Raw genomic sequence first — 21,045 nt, 5'->3', positions numbered from 1 at the left:
TTTTTTTTTAATTAATTTATTTATTTTTGGCTGCATTGGGTCTTTGTTGCTGTGCTCAGGCTTTCTTTAGTTGTGGCGAGCGGGGGCTACTCTTCATTGCGGTATGTGGGCTTCTCATTGAGGTTGCTTTGTTGCAGAGCATGGGCTGTAGGCCCGCAGGCTTCAGTAGTTGCGGCACATGGGCAGCAGTAGTTGCGGCTCGCAGGCAGCAGTAGTTGTGTCCCGCGGGCTTAGTTGCTCCGTGGCATGTGGGATCTTCCCAGACCAGGGCTCGAACCCATGTCCCCTGCATTGGCAGGCGTATTCTTAACCACTGTGCCACCAGGGAAGCCCCGATAGCTTACCTCTTTTATAGTATATTTCTTGTTGCCTGAGATATCCAGGGAGACTTGACAGGGTATTAGTCAATAAATAATTTCTCTTTGAACAGGTTTTCAAAAATCTAGTATTAGACTGCAAAGTTTAGTTCTGTGAGAAATAGATGTAATAATTGAAAATCCTACTCCAGTTAAACTTTTATACAAACGTCTCTCCTTTTAACACTTTTTCTCAATGCTTGAATAGTCCCTGTCATAAACAATGTTGATTCTGTGTTTAAATAATCTATATGTGATCTTTAGTAAGTTTATGCAAACAAATCCAGTATACAGGTTGGGGGTGTGGGTAGCAGGAGAAGGTTGCTTTTGGTTTTTTGTGTGAGAAAATTTACTTTGCTCTGACATTATTTCTAATGCTGTGTTAGAAGCTGTTCTTCTTTATATTCTGTAACTAAGTTATTTGTGTTAAAGATTTATCCCTAGTTTAAGAAACAAGTTGATATTTTTTGTAGATGTATGCATACAGCCAGTTTTAAGTTTTAGGTAAGAGTAAAAAGATAGTTGCTTTATAATTTTCAGTTCAACTGAAAAAAGGGTTTTATTAGATTACTATTTCTTTTTACAGATATGATTATGGAACTTGCCGTACATGCTCAATTTATAACAACTACTTTTAGGCCTGAACTGCTTGAGTCAGCTGACAAATTCTATGGTGTAAAGTTCAGAAATAAGGTAATTTTTTTATATTAAGTTTAAGTTCATGTAGTATTCAATCCATTATATCTGTTGAATTCTTGTTTTATATTACTTAAGTCATGAAAGAAAATTTAGAAAGTTATTGAAAAAACTTAAAATGCCTATGAAGGTTATCAGTTTTTTTGTGGCATTCATTGCATTGGTTTTATTTTTATTGGCATTAAGAGACACTATCTTCCTGTCTATCTGTTTAGTGCTTATTTAATGCACAGTCTTAAACAGTTACATAAGTTCATTTATATTTGGTTAGACACAACTCTTCCTGGTGCTTTCAGCCTTAAGATTCTTTAAAATAGCAAAGTAATAAAAACTGAACAAAAATGTGGTTCAAATATTTAGATGTTAGTACTTACCTATATCTTCAGAGCATTAAAATGCAGAATGTTTTTTAAACTCATGCATTGAACAAACAACATTGTAAATAAAGGTTTTTATCAGTCAGTGTTTTACAGTCATTTGACTTGGTATGTAAAATTTATAGGTGATTGGGTGTAGTTTTAAAATATTACCCTATACAGGGGAACACTGATATATTTCTTAAAGATTTAACAGATTTTGTTTTTAACATTTATTCTTCAGGTTAGTCATATTGATGTGATCACAGCAGAGATGGCCAAAGACTTTGTAGAAGATGATACCACTCATGGTTAATTGGAAAATACTTGCCATTGGTTTGGAAGATGTGTATAGTAATATGAGCCTTATACCCAGGAACTGTAAATTTAAACCTAAATATCTGGTCATTATTAATAGTTTTCAGACTTAGAGCATACATAGCCCTTTTATATTTCTGTCATTGTATTTTATAACATGCTCTGTAATGTTACATTTCTACTTATAGTTTAAGAATTTTATTTCCCACACAACTTTTTGTAAAGTGTCCTATTTTAAATCTTTTAAAATGTGCTAAATAGTCTTTCCTAATTATTTTATCAATTATATTGCCTCTTTTTTATAGCTTCAATTAAATAATTGGTTTATGACTAACTTTGTGTTTTATGTGGCTTTTTATTTATGGTTCTATGATTAGAAACAAATTTTTCTTAAATATGTACCTTTTGTTTTGCTTAAGAAAAGGTCTGCCTTCACCTAAAAGAAGATTTTTAAAACACAGTTTAATATTCTGTTGAATTATAGCAGTGATTCCCAATCCTGGCTGCATTTTTAAATCCATAAGGGAGCTTTTAAAAATGTAACATTGCTGGGCTTCCCTGGTGGTGCAGTGGTTGAGAATCTGCCTGCCAGTGCAGGGGACACGGGTTGGAGCCCTGGTCTGGGAAGATCCCACATGCCACAGAGCAACTAGGCCCGTGAGCCACAACTACTGAGCCTGCGCATCTGGAGCTTGTGCTCCACAACAAGAGAGGCCGCGACAGTGAGAGGCCTGTGCACCGCGATGAAGAGGGGCCCCCGCTCGCTGCAACTAGAGAAAGCCTTCACACAGAAACGAAGACCCAACACAGCCAAAAATAAATTAATAAATTTAAAAAAGAAAAAAAGGTAACATTGCTGAAATCATTCCCTAGACCACTTAAATTGAAATCTTTAAGGGATAGGGTCTTGTTCATTGTTAATTCTAAAGTTCTGCAAGGTGATTCTGACCCTCAGTGAGGGTTAGAACCCCTGCTTTAACTCAATGTAACAGTCCTTTAAAAAGTGTTTTTAATTTAAAACGGCACTGTGTTTAATAGAAGTTGGGAAGAGTATCCAAGAAATTGAGCTATAAAATTTCCTTGTTTTTCTGGATAAGTAGTTTGGAAAACCTTGTTATTGAAACACTGGTCTTTTCCCAGATTAGAGCTTTGCTGCTTATTGTGTTTTAAAATTGCTTTATTGAGGTAATTCATACCGTAATATTCACCCATCAGAATGGTGCAATTCACTGCTTTTTAGTTTATTCACAGAATTGTGCAACTGTCTCTACAATCTAATTTTAGGACATTTCAGTTACCCCAAAAGTAACACTGTACCCATTAGCAGTCACTCTACATCTCCCTCTCCCCTTATCATTTCTCTGGCAACCACAAATCTAATTTGTGTCTCATACTATGGATTTGCCTATTCTGGACATTTCATATAAATGGAATCATACAGTATGGGACCTTTTGTGACTGACTTCCTTTATTTAGCATGTTTTCAAGGTTCATTTTTGTTGTAGCACATACCGGGACTTGATTTCTTTTTATTGCTGAATAATATCCCATTGTATGAATATACAGTTTGACCCTTGAACAACATGGGTTTGAACTGCTCAGGTCCACTTATACTTGGGTTTTTTTCAGTATAGCACCTGTATTGTCATTTTGCTGATCTTTAAGTATGAGGATAAAGATAATAATATGTGGAATCAAAAGATCTAGGGTTTGAGGCCTTATTGTATCCAAACTGTTTTAGCTTCCTGCCCTTGGGTGAGTTTGAGGGAGAGAGAACAGTACATGAATTTTCAACCCCAAAGGGGAGTCAGCACCCCTAACCTATATGTTGTTCAAGGGTCACTGTATACCATGGTTTGTTTATCCATTCATTAGTTGGACATTTGGGTTGTTTCTACCTTTTGGCTCTTATAAATAACGCTGCTATTTATGAACAAGTTTTTGTGTGAATATGTTTTCATTTTTCTTGGGTATTTACCCTGGATTGAAATTGTTGGGTCATATGGTATGTTTAACATTTTGAGGAACTGCCAGACTTTTCCAAAGGCTGCACCATTTTACATTTCCACCAGTAATATATGAGGGTTACGATTTTTCCACATCCTCACCAACACTTATTTTTCTGTCATTTTAGTATAGCCATTCTTCTGTGAAGTAGTACCTCATTGTGGTTTAAATTTGCATTTTCCTGATGACTAATGATGTTAAGCATCTTTTTATGTGCTTACTGGTCATTTATATATCTTCTTCGGTGAGATGTCTATTCATATCTTTTGCCCATATTTAAATTCTGTTACTCGTGTTTTTATTATAGAATCATAATTTGCATTATTATAGAATACTAATAACAGAAGTTAGAGTTCTTTATGTATTCGGGATGCAAAAGACCTTGTCAGGTGTGTGACTTGTAAATACACCAGCCCTTGGATTGTCTTTTTACTTTCTTATTGGTATCTTTTGAAGCATAACATTTAAAAGAAATAAGCTCATTTGTCCAGATTTCCTCCTAAGGACACCAGTAAGATTGGATTAGGGCCCACTCTCTCCAGCCTTACTGTAACTTGATCACCTCTAAAAGGTCCTATCTCCAAAACAGTAGTGATATTTGGAGGTAGTGGCTTTGGGACTTAAACGTGCATTTGGAGGGGGGCTACAATTCAGCCCATAACAGTTACCGTGGTACTTTTTTCCCCCAATGTGGGTACATTTAGTTTTTCAACTAAACTTCAGATTTTGCCAGTATTTCCACTAATGCCTTTTTTTCTCAGATCCCACAGAGGATACTACGTTACTTTTACTTGTCATGTCTCCTCTGGTCTGTGACAGTTTCTGAGTCTGTTTTTCATCCTTGACAGTTTTGAGGACTGCTTTTCAGATGTTTTGTAGAATGTCCCTCAATTTGAGCTTGTCTGCTGTTTTTCTCATGGTTAAACTGGAGTTAAATATATAATACCATAGACGTGAAATGTCCTCATTACATCACATCAGCAGTGCCTGTTATTAACATGCTTTATCACTGGTGATGTTTACCTCGATCACCTGCCCAAGGTTGTTTGTCAGGTTTCTTCACTATAGTTACTTTTTTCCCCCTTTGACACTCCTTTGCAAGCAAGTCACCAGTACAGCCTATACTGGGTTGAATACTCTTGTGTCCTTGGAAATCTCCCTTATTCTACTAGGTCTTTTTTGTAGATTCTTTGAGATTTTCTACATAATCATGTCATATGCAAATAGAGACAGTTTTATTTCTTCCTTTTTAATATATATACCATTTATTTTTCTTGCTGACATTTTTTTTCCCTCAGAGTTTATAGTTGTTATCTACAAGAGGGTTGGTTTGTTAGGAGTCTCCGTTGGTGGGAGCCAGAAATCCCTAAAGAGGCGCTTCTAAAATGAGGAAAAAGTATTGTGACTTTAAATTTAACATGTACGTTCACTTTGAGTTTTCATTTTGACCAGCTGAATCTCTGTAGAGTTTAAATGTTCAGTATATTGTTTATAGTTTTGCCATAATATAACTGATCTTCCCTAACAGAGAATTTGGTATAAGAAATATTCTAAGACCCCATTCAAAGGGTTATGTAAGCACAGATTCTTTCTGATATTCCTAAAATGTTTCTTAAGCATCTCCCCAAGAATATTCATTATGAGTCACTACCTGTGGAGACTGAAATGGTATATAGTTTATGATCTATAACTTTGCCCTGATATGACCCACCCTCTATAATAAAGAATTAGGCAAGGGATGTTACCTGCATGCCATCATTCTAGAACTTCCTAATAATCTTAAGCATCTCCCCAAGAATATCAGTATAAATGAGACTCCAGCTAATTTGTAACAATGAGCACCTAGATAATGAAACATAGAATATAAATATAAAACCCATATTCCTTGTTATATCTCAGTCATAAATTTATTGTTTTATTTTTATTTTTGTGCCACACTGCACAGCTTGTGGAATCTTAGCTCCCCGACCAGGGATTGAACCTGGGCCCCTGGCAGTGGATGTTCAGAGTCCTAAGCACTGGACTGCCAGGAAATTCCCTATAAATTTTTAATTCTTAATGAAAATGAATAGAAAAATGTGACAATCCTGGACATACTTGGCTAACCCAGAAACTCAGAGGAAGGACAGAAATTCACCAAAGGAATTAGCCAGTGATTCATAAATCTAAAAAGTGCTTCTCTGTGGCTGGATAGTCCTGTCCAGATTTTTCCACTTTGAGATTTTGTTAATATTGTTACCAAGTATTAGTAGATTTGAAGTGTGTATATAATTTTATATCCTGAATTTTTCACTTAGTAATACAATATAAAATATTCCTCTGTTTAACCTCTTCAGAAACAAAATTTTAATAGCCACAAAATTCTGTCAAATAGAAGTAGCCTAATTTACTTAAAATACCTCCTCCTATTGGGTGCTTAGATTGTTTCCTTTTGGCTACAATGCCAAAAACAAACCCCCTTAAACTGAGCATTTTTACACAGAACTGTGGAAATTTAGGATTATTTTCCCAAGGTAGAAAGTTTGTATAATTTTTGCACCTTTTAAAAAAATGTAAAATATGGAATGGTTAGCTCTTTGTTCTCCCTGGTTAACTATGAAAGTAAGAGATATTTTGTACCATAATTGTACAGTGTTGACTGGCCCTCCACGTTACACCCAATAACAGATTTTAAGGGCGAGTTACCACCATCTTTAGTTTTCTTTACCTTTTCCCTCCCCACCCTTCTCCCCTTTTCTTTCGCCCTCACCTATTTAGGTACACTCTGATCACTTGTGTCCCTGAATGTCCTAGGGGGATTGGGTTACTCCCGGTTGCCAGACTTCTGCATGAAAGATGTTAGTGTTGCTCCATAAATCTGCCACCATGTGGCACCGAGTCTCCCCTTCCTAGAGACAGAGAGTCTCCTGGGTGTAAGAGCCTTTGTGGCAGCCAGTAACTGCACGGGGATATGAGGCAGCATAGAGATTAGGTTTTCAAGGAGAATGTGGATATATTTACTCTCTCAAGTCATCACATTGGTTGGTATAAGTCTATTGCAAAGAGGACATTAACATTTGAATGTCATCTTTTATGTATTCTGTGTGCTTCAGACCAGTGCATGGCATGTTGATTATATAATACACAAGCAGTCAAGTGTGCAGTGATACCAAGTCCTGCTTTAGCCTCATAACTTAAGTCTGAAATTTTTCCTTCATTAAAGATGATAGTTATAAAGACTGATAACACAGAAGTACGTACAGGTGAGAGAGAAAAACAAACAGTAGAAAGTTGAATTTGACGGACATGGATGTGAGACCAAATCATTTGGAACCAAAGTCACAGAGGCAGTTAATGTGTAACATAGTAAAAGGGTCATGCCACTTATAAGGCAGAAGCCTTTGCTAGGAGAGGTTTTTCAAACAGGAATCTATCATACGCCCTCAGAATCTGAAATGACTGCAAAGCTTTGCTTCAGCTTTATCTATGCAGCTATTTTTTTCTCCTGATATTCTAAACCTCAAGTTACTTTGTTTATTTCCAGAACCGCTAGAGGGGGCCCTTGACGCATGCCAACCCCTCCATTTTTCCAGTCTAGTTTTCAAGCTAGTTTCCTCTTTAGTTCCTCATTAGTAGAGTTCCAGGAGCAATGAGAAGGTCAAGGTGTGATATTCTTGAGATTGCCCTGTTGCTGGAGTTTATGAGCTAAGTGTTATAGCCGCTTGCAACTCAGTCATAAAGCGGATGCTTTCAGCCAAGGTACCTAGTGCTCGCAACAGGTTGTATTGCTATTTAGAAAGATATACAGCAGCTGTTTAATAGGATCTTGTTAACAAAATGGCAACACTTTCTTCCAACAGCCCCACTTGTTTCTCCTCAGAGCAGCATTTTTTTCTGCCGGTGCCTTCTGAATCCTTCTGTAGACCCAAAAGAGATTGTCTTTGTTTTCCCTGTTTCTTACTTCTGACTCACACCTTGCATCCCTTAATGGAAACACCTTCACCTATTACGTTGCTTTTCAGTTTACCATTTCAGCATCATCTCCCCAACACTACTCTGAGTCAGAATTAGGATCTCTTACGTTCTCTCACAGAGTGATGACAATACTTAATGATTTGTTTTCTTGTTAGAAACCTAGTTAGCACCCCTGTAGCCTTGGAGAAAGCACTGTTATCCTCTTTAGGATTTTTCCAGAAGTCCAGTTTCTGTACTGCTGGAAAATAAAGTGTTCATCGTCTCGGTGAGCAGGTGTGAAGGAGCATGTGTGCCTGCCTGTGCACATGCACGGCCCTGCCTCTGTGCCTCAGCTGGCGTCACACAGCGGCCTGAATCTTGTCCTCCCTGACACTCCATCCATGCCCCTGAGGCTAATACTGGCACCAAGCATGGCCTTATGATGCACTGGAGTTTAAGGTACAAGTAGAGAAATAAGCAACATGGTGTTTCACTTCTGAGGTGAGAGTGTCTTTCATCTCAATTGTGAGATTAAAGCTCTGGAACCTTCAAGAAAGAAATTACTGAAGCTGCATGCCAAAGAGGTCTTTCCAGTGACTCTTTGCTTGCTTTTCTTTTTCTTGTGGACATGCTCCTGGGGTGTCTGTCTGTCTAACCTCTGCCCTTGGCTGGGTATTAAAAAGAAACGTTTGGGGACTTCCCTGGCAGTCCAGTGGTTAGGACTCTGCTCTCCCAGTGCCCAGGCACTGGGTTCGATCTCTGGTCAGGGAACTAAGATCCTGCAAGACACGCAGTGTGGGAAAAAAAAAAAAAAAAAAACAATTTCAGGTGGTCAACTTGTAGGTGGTCCCCGGGAAGGAACTGCAAATCCAAAACCAGGAGCCCCCTTTCCCCTCCGCTCTGTATCACACAAGCATCTTTGCAGAGGAGGAGCTGGCTGAGTGCTTTTGATTCTGGAATTCTCTAGCAGTTCACCATCAACTCCTCTTAAGTTCCCCAACCCTATTCTCTGCTCCCAATTTGAAAAAGGCAAAGGTTGCACACTGAGCACGGCCACCACTGCTACTCCTCTTCCCTAGCCTCTTAGAGCTCAGTTTTCCCTGAGGAGAGCCTGGGTTCAGTCCTCATTCATCTTATCTTCCAGTTCTGAAGAGCAGGACTGTGATTCTGTGCCCCTTCCCATACCATCCCTTTTCTCTTTTGGTTCTTAAATCCATTTAATTAGTCTTCACTTTGTAGTTTGCAGGTATAGGAAGGTTTTAAAGCAGTAACTTGAGACATTTGAGGTAGAGGCAGACTTGGAAGTTGATAGAACTAAGAATAGTTCCAGGTGACCAAGCTTTTGGACACACTAGTGCAAGGGCAGGGCATGGGGATAACATTTTATTTGTTCTTCAAGGCTGAAAAGGTTCTCCGGTCTCAGGAAGTCAGGCCCCCTTTCTGGGACCTCCACAATCTATTCTTGCTCCAACAGATTGAATATGAAAGCAGGAGCAAGGGCAGAACCCTCATCTGAATCAAACCTGTGCTTTTCCCCAAAGTTCTTTTCCTCTGTCACTTTAAAAACAAAAACCTTGTATTTGCCTTACTTTAGAGTAAAATCCCTTTAAAACCCTCTACCCTGTAAGCTCTGTGAGGACTGGGGCCATGTCTAAGTTTTTGTTTTGCTGTTTGTTTTTGCCGTTTTTATGCAGAGTGTAGAGTGAATGATTGATGATAGCAGCTGGCACTTACTGAACACTTACTATGTGCCAGGCTCTGTGCTCAGTGATTTATATTCTTTATGGCAGACAAACCTCACAACAACCCTGAGAGAGGAACTGCTGTCCTCGTTTTCCAAAGAAGGTGACCAAGCCTCAAAGAAGCTATTTCCCCACCCCAAACCCCAGTCACGCAGCTCTACATGGGGGCAGCCGGACCCCAGCTCAGGTCTGTCCTCCTCTGAGGTCCACAGGCACGTGGTGCCTCCCCGTCAGTGAGACTTCCTCCTGCCTGCGGGCTGTGTCCTGGGACACCCCAGGCTGCTTCTCCCCTCCGACTTCTCCCTCGGACTATTTCTATCATCGCCCTGGTTCCCTTTGACAGGGCTCTCCCCATGTGGAAGGCGGCGTGGATGCTCAGCAAAGCTATGCTCTGTGGGGTCCACTCTGCCCCACCCTAGGGGTGAACCTGGTGGCTGGGGAAGAAGCTGGAATAATTTAGTAGAAGTTTGACGAGAAGTGTATGAATACCCCATATCCTGGCGGAGTTCTAACAGAAACCTATGTTACCCAGGCCTTGCCTCATCATCAAATTCACCTGGAGTGTTTTTTAAATCCCCCCCCCCTTTTTTTCTTTTTCTTTTTTGGCCATGCCACATGGCTTGCAGGATCTCAGTTCCCCAAACCGAGGATTGAACCTGGGTCATGGCAGTGAAAGCCCCAAATCCTAATCCTAACCACTAGATCACCAGGGAACTCCCCACCTGGGGTGGTTTTGGAAGATGCAGTTTCTCCCGTCTTTCCCCCCGGAGATTCTAAATCAGCAGGTCTGGGGCAGGGCGCAGGAAGGCCTCAGGTCCTGCCTGTTAACTGGGGAAATCTATGGGCCTCAGAGTGGGCTCCGGCCTGGTGAAATCCTTGACCTCTGGAACAAAGAATGGCCAGTGACCTGGGAGAAATCCTTTTGAAGACGTCTATGCAAAGGAAAGCAGCAGACTTTTTTGGTTATGCTTCATCCAAAGAGGAAAATGAAACTTTCATCTGAACCAAGGTAAAGAGTGGGTGGCAGCTGGCTGCAGGGGGGCGGGTGGGAGGGAGGCCCCTGCGACTGGCAGACCAGAGCCGCCGCTGTCCTGACCCGCCTCAGGACCATTCCACCTCCCCCATTGGACTGGGCGCTTTAAACTAATTCCTGTCTTGAGGGGAGAGTAGTTTTAAACTTTCCAGCTTGACTCATGGGCTCCCTCAATAGAAGGAGCCTGGAGGCTCCCAGCTGAGGGTCCGTGCCTGCTGCCAGCAGTTCTAAGGGTGACACTCAGGGGATAATCACTGCCCTGGTGCTGCAGTGGACGCAGCTAGAGGGCCTGACAGCTGCTCCCTGCTGCCCTGATACCTTCCTTGCACACCTGAGGTTTCTGGGGAGCTTTTGTTGAAAGCCAAGAGCCAGGGTCCAAGATGAGTGTGACCAACTCAGGGTGTCCTCTCACCCAGCCAGGGAGGAAAACCCTCTTTTCTTTATCCCGTTTTTTTTTTTTTTTCGGACACACCGCACGGCTTGCAGGATCTCAGTTCCCCAGCCAAGGACTGAACCCGGGTCACGGCAGTGAAAGCCCCAAATCCTAACCACTAGACCACCAGGAAAACCTCCAGTGCCTCTTGCCCAGAGTCCCCACTAGGAGCAGTTCTGACCTCTGATGTGCACCAGGCCCTGCTCTGGTAGAAGCCCCAGGCCTGCCCAGGCTGTCACCGGCCTCACTAGGACTCCGCTTCCTTCCAGACGGCTTCCCGCCCTCCTGCTGCCTTCACCCCTGGGCCTGAGGCAAGGTCCTTGCAGCCAGCCATCCTCCATACCTCCCCCACCTCCTCCGAAACCTCTTATATCGCGAAGGCTTCTGGAACCTTCGGCCTCAATCTGAACACCTGAAACCTTCCTTCTACCCTCTGATGATTTCCTCTGAGGTCTCTCATTGTTGAAGCCCTTTTGATGGAGACCACATTTCCTCACCTGTCTCTTCTCTCAGGCTTAGGGAGAGGGACCCGTGAGCTCCGGGCTCTCTGTTGCCACTTTGCGTCGTCACTATGTTCAGCAGTCGCCCCTCTGTCGTTCCATGTACCCCCTCCCCTCCGCACTCCCCCACCACCCACATCACTACCAGCATCCTAAGCATCACCGCTCTCAGGACACAGGTGCACTTGGCCTTAAGCTTAGCCTTCCTCTCCATCCACAGCCCGTCATCCTCCACAGGGGCTGCATTCTTTCCAATTTCCACCCTCGGGGATCCTCCCACCCCAACCCTGGCCTCTTCCTAGAAACGTGAGATCCGTGTTGAAGTATCATTTTTGAAAAGTTGAAAATATGATTCTCTCATACACAATATAGGGAGCGTGTGTTAAGAGATTTATCTCATTAATGAGGGAACCAGCAGCATGACAGAAGCTCTATAGGTCAACAAAACTATAATCTTCGGGGTTATTTTTCTAGCCTACAAGGATCATTTCCAACTTCCCAATCCTCTATTTCTTTCTAAGTTAACATCTAACTTTGCAGAGTCTACACCCTAATCAGTGGAAGACAGTGTGTCAAACGAAATGGCCTTCCCTTAGAGAGTCAGAAGGCCCCTAGGGGGCCTGTTGGACACTGCTCTAGTGTGACCTTGAAAGAGCATTCAGTAGGCTTACGCTTATTTCCAAGAACTGGGTACATTTTCTAAACATCCGAAGCCTCTTGGACCCCCTGCTCTAGCCCTCAGAAGTGTGACCCTGAGGAAAGTAGCTCACGGACTGGCAGGGTGGGAAGGGGGAGGCCTAGGAAAGAGCACCTCGGGTCAAGCCCAGCTGAGTAGGTGTAGGGGTGCTAGGAAGGAAAGAAGTGGGGTCTGGGGCCTGTACCACAGGGAATGGATGGGTCGATGTGTCGGGGACTGGTTTTACTCAACAAGCATTTGGTGAGGACCTGGGATGTAAAAACCTACGAGTTAGGTGCTATGATGAACCCATTTTACACGTGAGGAAACTGAAGTTTAGATTAGGAGCAGGCCCACAGTCGCCAAATTCATAACTGGTGAAGCCCAGCGTTAATCCCCGCCTGGGCCTCCTGTGCGAGGCCACTGGGTGGGAGGTGGAGGGGGGCTTCCTCTGTGTGTGCGCACGTGTCTGCACTCTGGTGCAAGGGAGGAGGCGCCCCTACCAGCCGTCTAAACAAAGCCAACTGCAGGATTCCTCACATCCTCACCGCGGGGCCCTCATTCCTGCCCCTCTTCAGCAGCCGCCGCCTAAGACCCCAGAGAATGAGCTCGGAGGGCGGGGCCCACAGCGATGACGGCAGCTGGCAGGGCCTCTGATAGCTTCGTCCTCTGGCTTCCGCGTTGTTCGCAGGCAGGATGGGCCTCTGCTTTCCTGTGCACTAGCAGCAGCAGCAGCAGCAGGAAGAGACCAGCGGCTCTGGGGTCTGTAATCGGATCACAGGCTGCGATGGTGACAGCTGTGCCAGGGGCCTGAGGAAGGGGCTTGGGCAGGTGGAGGAAGGCTGGTCCTGGGCTTGTGCTCATTCTTATCCTAGAGGCAGCTCTCCTGGGGCCCTGGGACCCTCACTCCAGCGTCTGCCCAGAGCTCCTAGTGCCGCCAACACAGCCTGTCCAGGTGTGTTTTCTCATACGTGGAAGCACCCACCATCGAGGGAGGTTCTGAAGAAAAGCCGGGGTTTGCCTCCCAGCCCTGGCATTTGCTGGTTGTGTGGTCTTAGGCCAGCTTGTTAACCTCTGTTTCCATTTCCTCTCTAGGAAAATGGAGATACCACATGAAACTATCTTAAAAGGCGGTTCTAGAATTAAATAAGAACAGAGTGCTTTGCACGCCTTGGTTGCTCCATAAGAATTAGGTTTAATTTTTTTTTATGCCAGTTGGCATCTAAGTTACATTTGTAATATTTGGGGCCAAAATTAGCTTTAAGAAAAGCTCCAAAGAAATCCATGCTTACAACATGTATATAATTCAGGGGTGTGTGTACTTGCTTTTGAAAGTAGTCAACAGCCAGCTGCTCTCTGATATGTTCAAGATGGAAAGTTACCGTACGGTTATCTATTGCTGTGCAACAAATGAGACCAAACTCAGTAGATTAAAACAACCACCATTCTATTCTATCTCATGATTTTGTGGGTCAGGAACCTGGTCAGGGCTCAGCTAGGTGATTCTTTGCTCTGCGTGACGTCAATGGCAGTCCCCTGAGTGGGATTCAGCTGGAAGATGGGATCACCTGGGAGAGTCCAAGGCGGCTTCGTTCCTGTATCTGGTATGAAGTTAAGGGAAACTAACCGTAGATGTCCCAGAGCAGCACTCTCACATCATTCATTTGTTAGGCGACTCACAAAGCCACAGAGCCCAGCCGAGTTTCAAGGTGAGGGAAATTGGGCCCCACCACTGCACGGGAGGAATAGCCAAGATTTTGCAGCCATCTCTAATCTACCGCACTTACCCTCAAGTAGGAGCTTATAAAATATTTATTTCCTCATGTAGAACTTTTGCAGTGGCATCTTGGGGGGGTAGGAAGAGTCCTGGGCTCACCACCAGGAAACCTGGGTTTGAGTTCAACCCACTATCGCTTTGAGCCCCTGTTACTCTTGGGGCCCTAGATCTGACGCTGGGAACACAGAGGTGGGCAGGAGCGTATTCCTGGGTTGTAGACCTCAGCCTGCACCTGCTTCTACTGTGGGTGACCTCAGGCAAGTCCTGTCCCTTCTTGGCACTCCACTTTCCTGTCTAGAGGAACGGAAGGAGGCTGGACTTGCTGCCCACTGAATCTTTCCCCAGGATCACCACCCCTGCCAACACTCCCAGGGCTCACTAGGACTACTGGGGAAACAGAGAGGCCTGCTGGCTTCCTGCTGACCTTCCAGAGCGGTCTGTGTGCCCCTCACCTTTAATAAAGTCACAGAAAAACAGCTTTACAGAGCTCAACCGGGGAGGGAGCTGTCTGACTCCTGTCACAGCAGGAGTCCTTTAGATGGCCAGCTCTCCCAAAGCTCCAGAACAGGAAGGAGATCCCTGAGCCCTCCTCAGAAACGCCGAGGCTAAAGAGCTCCACCTGCTCTGCCAGCTCCTGTGTGGGAGGGACTAAGGATCCACACCCCTGGCTGAGCCACATGTAAGGCGAGAGGCCCAGGCTGTGCATCCCTCCACTCGCTGGTTCCAGATGGATCTCCTTAACCTGGAGAGGTCCCCGGAGCAGGCAAGCAGTGCAGAGTCTCCAAAAAGCCCTGCAGACAACCGTGGTCCCAGCCTCTGCCCCGGACCCCCTCCCTGGACCCTTCAGGATGACTCTGGAGCCCCTGATGCTCTGTGGCTTCCCAGGGCCCTGGGTAGGCATGGACCAGGTCATCTGGGGACAGAGGAAGGCAGCAGGGCTCTGGCCACCAGCAGAGGAGGTGGGGTAGGGTTGGCACGTGTTCTGGCCTGGGCCCAGGGCTGTGGGATTTACAATCATCCTGGGGCCTATACATGCCTGGAGCAGCTTTTTTATTTTGAGGCCATGAGTAATTGAGCCAACTGTGTGCTGTATCCCACAGCCGGCCTTGCCTTTTCTCACTCACGAACACACACGTGTATTTACACCTTTACACACACACACACCAGCACACACATCATTTGGAGAGAGAGAAGTACCTTGTATGGAGGGTTTGTCCTCTGTGCTAGGCGGGTGCCAGGTGCTTTTCCTACGCTCTCTTATTTACCTCTGAAAACTCTTTAAGCCGGGCCTCATTTATCCCCATTTTGCAGAGAAGTGAACTGGCTGAGCTAAGGTGAGGTAAGGTAGCTTGCCCAAGAATCCACAGCTAAGTGGCAGAGAAAGGATTTGAGCCCCTGTCCCCTCCCCACCAGCTCAGGCCCTTCCCAGGCTCAGTCCAAGGCTGCTATGTCCATTCATCTATTGATGGGCACTTAGGTTGCTTCCATATCTTGGCCATTGTAAATAATGCTTCAATGAACACAAGGGTACATGTATCTTTTCTAATTAGTGTTTTTGTTTTCTTTGGAAAAATACTCAAGAGTGGAAGTGCTAGATCATATGGTAGCTCTATTTTCAACTTTTTTGAGGAATCCTCGTATTGTCTTCTATAATGCCTGCACCAACTTACATTCCCACCAACCCTACACAAGAGTTCCCTTTTCTTCACATCCTCACCAACACTTGATATTTGTTTTGTTTGTTTGTTTGTTTTTTGCATTACGTGGGCCTCTCACTGCTGTGGCCTCTCCCGTTGTGGAGCACAGGCTCCGGACACGTAGGCTCAATGGCCATGGCTCACGGGCATAGCTGCTCCGCGGCATGTGGGATCCTCCCGGACCGGGGCACAAACCCGTGTCCCCTGCATCGGCAGGCAGACTCTCAACCACTGCGCCACCAGGGAAGGTCAATATTTGTTCTTTTTGTTAACAGCCATTCTGACACGTGTGAGATGATATCTCATTGTGATTTTGATTTGCATTTCCTTGATGATTAGTGATTTTGAGCATCTTTTTTTTGTGCCTGTTGGTCATCTGTAGGTCTTCTATAGAAAAATGTCTATTAAGGTCCCCTACCTATTTTTAATCGGGTTGTTTGTTTTTTTGATGTTGAGTTGTATGAGTTCTTTGTATATTTTGGATATTAACCCCTTATCAGATATATAATTAGCAAATATCTTCTCCCATTCAGTAGGTGGCCCTTTAGTTTTGTTGATAGTTTCCTTCGTTGTACAAAAAAACTTTTTAGTTTGATATAGTCCCGTTTGTTTATTTTTCCTTTTTATTCTTTTTGATGTGATTGTAAATGGGATTGTTTTCTTATTTTCTCTTTCTGATAGTTCATTGTTAGTGTATAGAAATGTAACAGATTTCTGTACACTAATTTTGTACCCTACAACTTTACCAAATTCATTGATGAGTTCTAGTAGTTTTTTTGGTGACATCTTTAGGATTTTCTTTGTATGGTATCATGTCATCTGCAGACAGTGATAATTTTACTCCTTCCTTTCCAATTTGGATTCCTTTTATTTCTTTTTCTTGCCTGACTTCTGTGTCTAGGACTTCCAAAATTATGTTGAATAAAAGCGGCAAGACTGAGCATCCTTATTCCTGATATTAGAGGAAATGCTTTCAGGTTTTCACCACTGAGTATTATGTTAGCTGTAGGCTTCTCATATATGACCTTTATTATGTTGAGGTATGTTCCCTCTATACCCACTTTGTGGTGAGTTTTTACCATAAATGAATGTTGAATTTAGTCAGAAGCTTTTTTCTGCATCTATTGAGATGGCTATATAATTTTTATTCTTGTTAAAGATGGCTTATCACATTGTTTGATTTATGGATACTGAACCATCCTTGCATGCCTGGGATAAATTTTATTGATTCTTTCAAAGTAGTAGCTTTTGGTTTAATTGATTTTTATCCATTTGTCCATTTCTTATTTCTTTGGTTTCTGCCCTTGTCTTTATTATTTTCTTCCTTCTATTTATTTACCCTGAATTTAATTTGCTGTTCATTTGGTAGATTCTTAAGATGGAAGCTTAGATAATTTACTTTAGAGCATTCCTTTTTTTCTTTTTCCTAATATGAGCATTTAAAGCTATAAATATCCCTCTATGCACCACTTTAACTGCACTCCACAAAAGTTGATATGTGGTACTTTTTTATCTTTTCTTTTTTTAATAATTAATTAATGTATTTATTTTTGGCTGCGTTGAGTCTTCGTTGCTGCGCGCGGACTTTCTCTAGTTGTGGCGAGCGGGGGCTACTCTTCGCTGAGGTGCGCGGGCTTCTCGTTGCAGTGGCTTCTCTTGTTGCGGAGCACGGCCTCTAGGCACGTGGGCTTCAGTAGTTGTGGTACGCAGGCTTCAGCAGTTGCGGCTCGCGGGCTTCAACAGTTGCGGCTCGCAGGCTCTAGAGTGCAGGCTCAGTAGTGTGGCTCACAGGCTTAGTTGCTCCGCGGCATGTGGGATCTTCCCTGACCAGGGCTCAAATTCATGTGCCTTACATTGGCAGGCAGATTCTTAACCACTGTGCCAACAGGGAAGCCCTGATATGTGGTACTTTTATTTTCATTCATTTCCAAATATATTCTAATTTCCCTTTTGATTTCCACTTTGGCCCATGGATTATTTAGTAGTTTTCTGTTTAACTTCCAAATATTCTGTATTCTTTAATATTTTCATATGCTATGAATATATTATTCAAAAATTAAATTTGAAATAATTTTAAAATAAGAATAATGACTCACAAGTTATGAGTGAGAATCTACCCACACACTGAACTTTCCATCTTCCCCTGACTACTCTCTCTCTTGTGTGCCATAATTCATCTCCATCCACCCACCTGCCTAGGCCAGAATACTTTTACACTGTCCTTAGCTTCTCCCTCTCTCATTCCTCATATCCAAATAACTACCATGGCTTGTGGCTTTTATTTCCTGAGGTTTATGAAATATGCCCCACCTCCTTTGCTGTTATCTCAGTAGAAGACATCATTGACTCTAGTTTGCACACATGCAGCAGCATCCTAATGGCTTCCCCACAAAATTCTTATTAGTTACAAAGGGGAAAAGAGTGACTGTACAGTATAGAAGCCTGGAAGATGTTATCTTAATCAGGTGGTCAAAATGAACATCACTGTTAATGGGACAAATTGAAACCTTGCACCTTGTTAAGATGCAATGCGAAAAATGCATCCTAAATATATCATTTGAAATGTTATGTCAGAAAATCCTATTATTTTAATTTAATCTGTATTAAAAATTTCCTTTCTATTATTTGATTTTATTAGCTTTCTTTCTTAGGGTTAGATTTCTTGATGTGCTCAAAATTTTTGGTTTTCAGGTTCATCTTCAGTAGTCCACAGAGGTGTTTATTGTGCTCTGGAGCAAGGATTAATTTTTTTTTGATATTTTATCTATTATTCTTTTGTACTTGAAGCAGCAGTAGTGCCTTAAAATATGAACTTATAGAGCAAATCTTTAAAGTCCAACATTCTGTCTATACTCTGATGTAGTAGAAAGAGCCAGGCTCTCAGCAGCCCAGAGCCCTACTTTTGAATCCTAGCTCTGCTGTATGATCTTGTTCATGCTTCTGAATTTTGAGACCCAGTTCTCTCATCCAACAAATGGGCATAATAACACCTGCCTTGCAGAGAATTTTGTGAGGATTAAGTGAAAAGTGCCTGGCCCGGCTTCCCAAATGTTGACTTTGTAGTTGAAACTGTGATTGACTCTCCCATACAGCATGAATGAAACAGAGCAATCTGCTATTCTGCCAACAGGTGCAAAGGAGGCTGCTGGACTTTTAAAAAAACAAAAGGACTCCAGACACCTGTGACTGCTCACATTGACACTGAGTGGTCCCTTAATCCAATTTCTGTCTGTGTGTTCTCAGAGGGAGTAAGTGGAACACAACGAAGTCTGAATGTGTGTTATTTCTGGAGCCAGACAGTGAAAAATCCAGTAGCAGGAGTAACCTTTCTGGTGCTGATCAGTTGCTGGAGCTCTGGTAACTTGCAGAAATTAACTAGGCAGGACCTATGTCTTTCTTAGGGACAGAGTCAAAGGGTCCTGTCATCCAGATCCAAACAGCCAGTAGTAATAAGAAGCTGGGGGATATTGGATGTTTAAGTGTGGGAGGTGAGAAGCTAGAGCTACATTTAAAAAATTTTTTTTATTGGAGTATAGTTGAGCTACAATGTTGTGTTAGTTTCAGGTGTACTGCAAAGTGATTCAGTTATACATATACATATATTAGAGCTAGTTTTGAGTGAAAAAATGTCACAGATGAGCCCTGGTGAAGATCTGAGGCTGCCTTCCTTTGGCATTTTTAAAATTAAATTCTTGAGTATTGATAGCATTTTTTCTGGAGCATTTCCAAACCCAGGACCCAGCATGGGGGATTTGTCTCCACTTCCCAGATATTCCAAGATTCTTTTTGTGGGTTCCCTCTCCCTTGGAGGTGCTCACCAGATCCCTTCCAGCCTGGCACCTGACTCCTAAAGTCATGGCCAGCCCCACACGGATTTTCACTTGAATTACTGACTCTCCCTTCTTTTTCAGGGTCTGCCTCATGGCCAGTACATCCTTCACAAGGACACCAGAGGGGGAAATTAAGGCAAGAGAGAAAGAACTGAAAAAGGTATGTGACTACATTTAAGGCACTTTCACATTTGGAAATTCATTTAATTCACTGAAACCTTATAAGGCAAGGAGGACATAATACTTATTTTTACTTTATGAATGAGTTTCAGGGAGCTGGTAATAAACCCTGGTCACGTTTAACTTAATCACAAAATTTTGAAATTATAGAAAAATACCTTATTTTGCTACATTAAAAGAAATGGTTAGGGCTTCCCTGGTGGCGCAGTGATTGAGAGTCCGCCTGCCGATGCAGGGGACGCGGGTTCATGCCCCGGTCCAGGAAGATCCCGCATGCCGCAGAGCGGCTGGGCCCGTGAGCCATGGCCGCTGAGCCTGCATGTCCAGAGCCTGTGCTCCGCAACAGGAGATGCCACAACAGTGAGAGGCCTGTGTACTGCAAAAAAAAAAAAAAAAAAAAAAAAAGAAATGGTTAAAATTTGTTGTTTTATTAGTCAAAATCAGCCTAAAAGAATTATTTTTGTCCTGTTTTTTCTTTCACTTACTACTGAATATCACTGTAAATGATAATGACAACAACAAAATAAATATCATTTATCAAACATGTTCATAGTAAGTAGGCGCTATGATAAACCTTTTTTGTCTCATTTAATCATCACAACAAACCAGTACAGTAGATGTTAATAGCCCCATTTTCCAGGTGAGGCCAAAAGAAATGTAACTTGTGTATCGCTTAACATTCTCACGTAATTATTTTCCTAAGTTCCCATATAGTGTTCATGATTGGGGTTGTTAATTGCTACATGCTAGTAATGTTTCCTAACTCACCCAGTTCCTTTTCCCTTGTTAGGTATGATGATTAAAAGAGCTGGGGGGGGGAGCATTATTCATTTATTTGTTGCACAAATATTTAGTTAGCTCCTCCGATGCTGTCAGGTGCTGTGTTAGATCCAGGGGACACAATAGCAAGACAAGAACATTCACTTTCACAGAGCAGCCCACAGCTTCCAGGGGATGTAGCCTGCAAGAGGCAAATACAAGGCAGGGTGGGACAGGGGAAGCCCTGGATGCTGTGGGAGCACAGACCAGGGAGCCTAACCCATGCCAGCAAGGGCAGAAGAGCAGCTGCCAATTAAGGTTAAGTCACTCCAGGAAGAGCGGAATGGGTTGAATGGTCACAAGCTACCATATGCAAAACCATTATGGCCACCAGACATGGGCCATCCGTGACCCTTTGATAGAACTTGGAAATGTAGGGGTCTCAGGGGTTCAGGTACTTTAGGATTTGGAGCCCAAAACTATTTTCATTCCATGGTAGTTTCATCAGAGTCTTGTTTGCCATTCCCTAGGCCACAGGGACCTAAAACAGCAATGGTCAGGCCTCTATTGTCCTTGACATTGGTGATGACAACGATGGTGGTGCTGGTGCTGGTTTTGACAGCTTTCGATAACCGAGCAGCTACATGCTCACTTCGTGAATGTTATTTCATTGATCTTCACGGCAGTCCTATAGATAGTATTGTTACCCTCATTTCTTTAGGTCAGGAACTAAACCAGAGAGGTTAGGTAAC

At 43.0% G+C, this 21,045-nt stretch overlaps 1 protein-coding gene across 1 annotated transcript in view; it reads left to right on the top strand.

The window, feature by feature from the left end:
* The window catches only part of SMC3 (structural maintenance of chromosomes 3), a 32,755-nt gene extending 30,744 nt beyond the window's left edge, over positions 1–2,011 (top strand). Inside the window, exons 28-29 of the mRNA XM_060099752.1 lie at positions 943–1,049; positions 1,653–2,011. Coding sequence (XP_059955735.1) covers positions 943–1,049; positions 1,653–1,724 — 179 coding nt within the window. The 3' untranslated portion in view covers positions 1,725–2,011. The remainder of the gene's footprint in view (positions 1–942; positions 1,050–1,652) is intronic.
* The last annotated feature ends 19,034 nt before the right edge of the window (positions 2,012–21,045 follow it).

This window comes from Mesoplodon densirostris, chromosome 1 (assembly GCF_025265405.1).
Source record: "Mesoplodon densirostris isolate mMesDen1 chromosome 1, mMesDen1 primary haplotype, whole genome shotgun sequence".
Lineage (NCBI taxonomy): Eukaryota > Metazoa > Chordata > Mammalia > Artiodactyla > Ziphiidae > Mesoplodon > Mesoplodon densirostris.
Note: the sequence above shows the minus strand (reverse complement) of the source record. Positions and strands in the feature narration are given on the sequence as shown.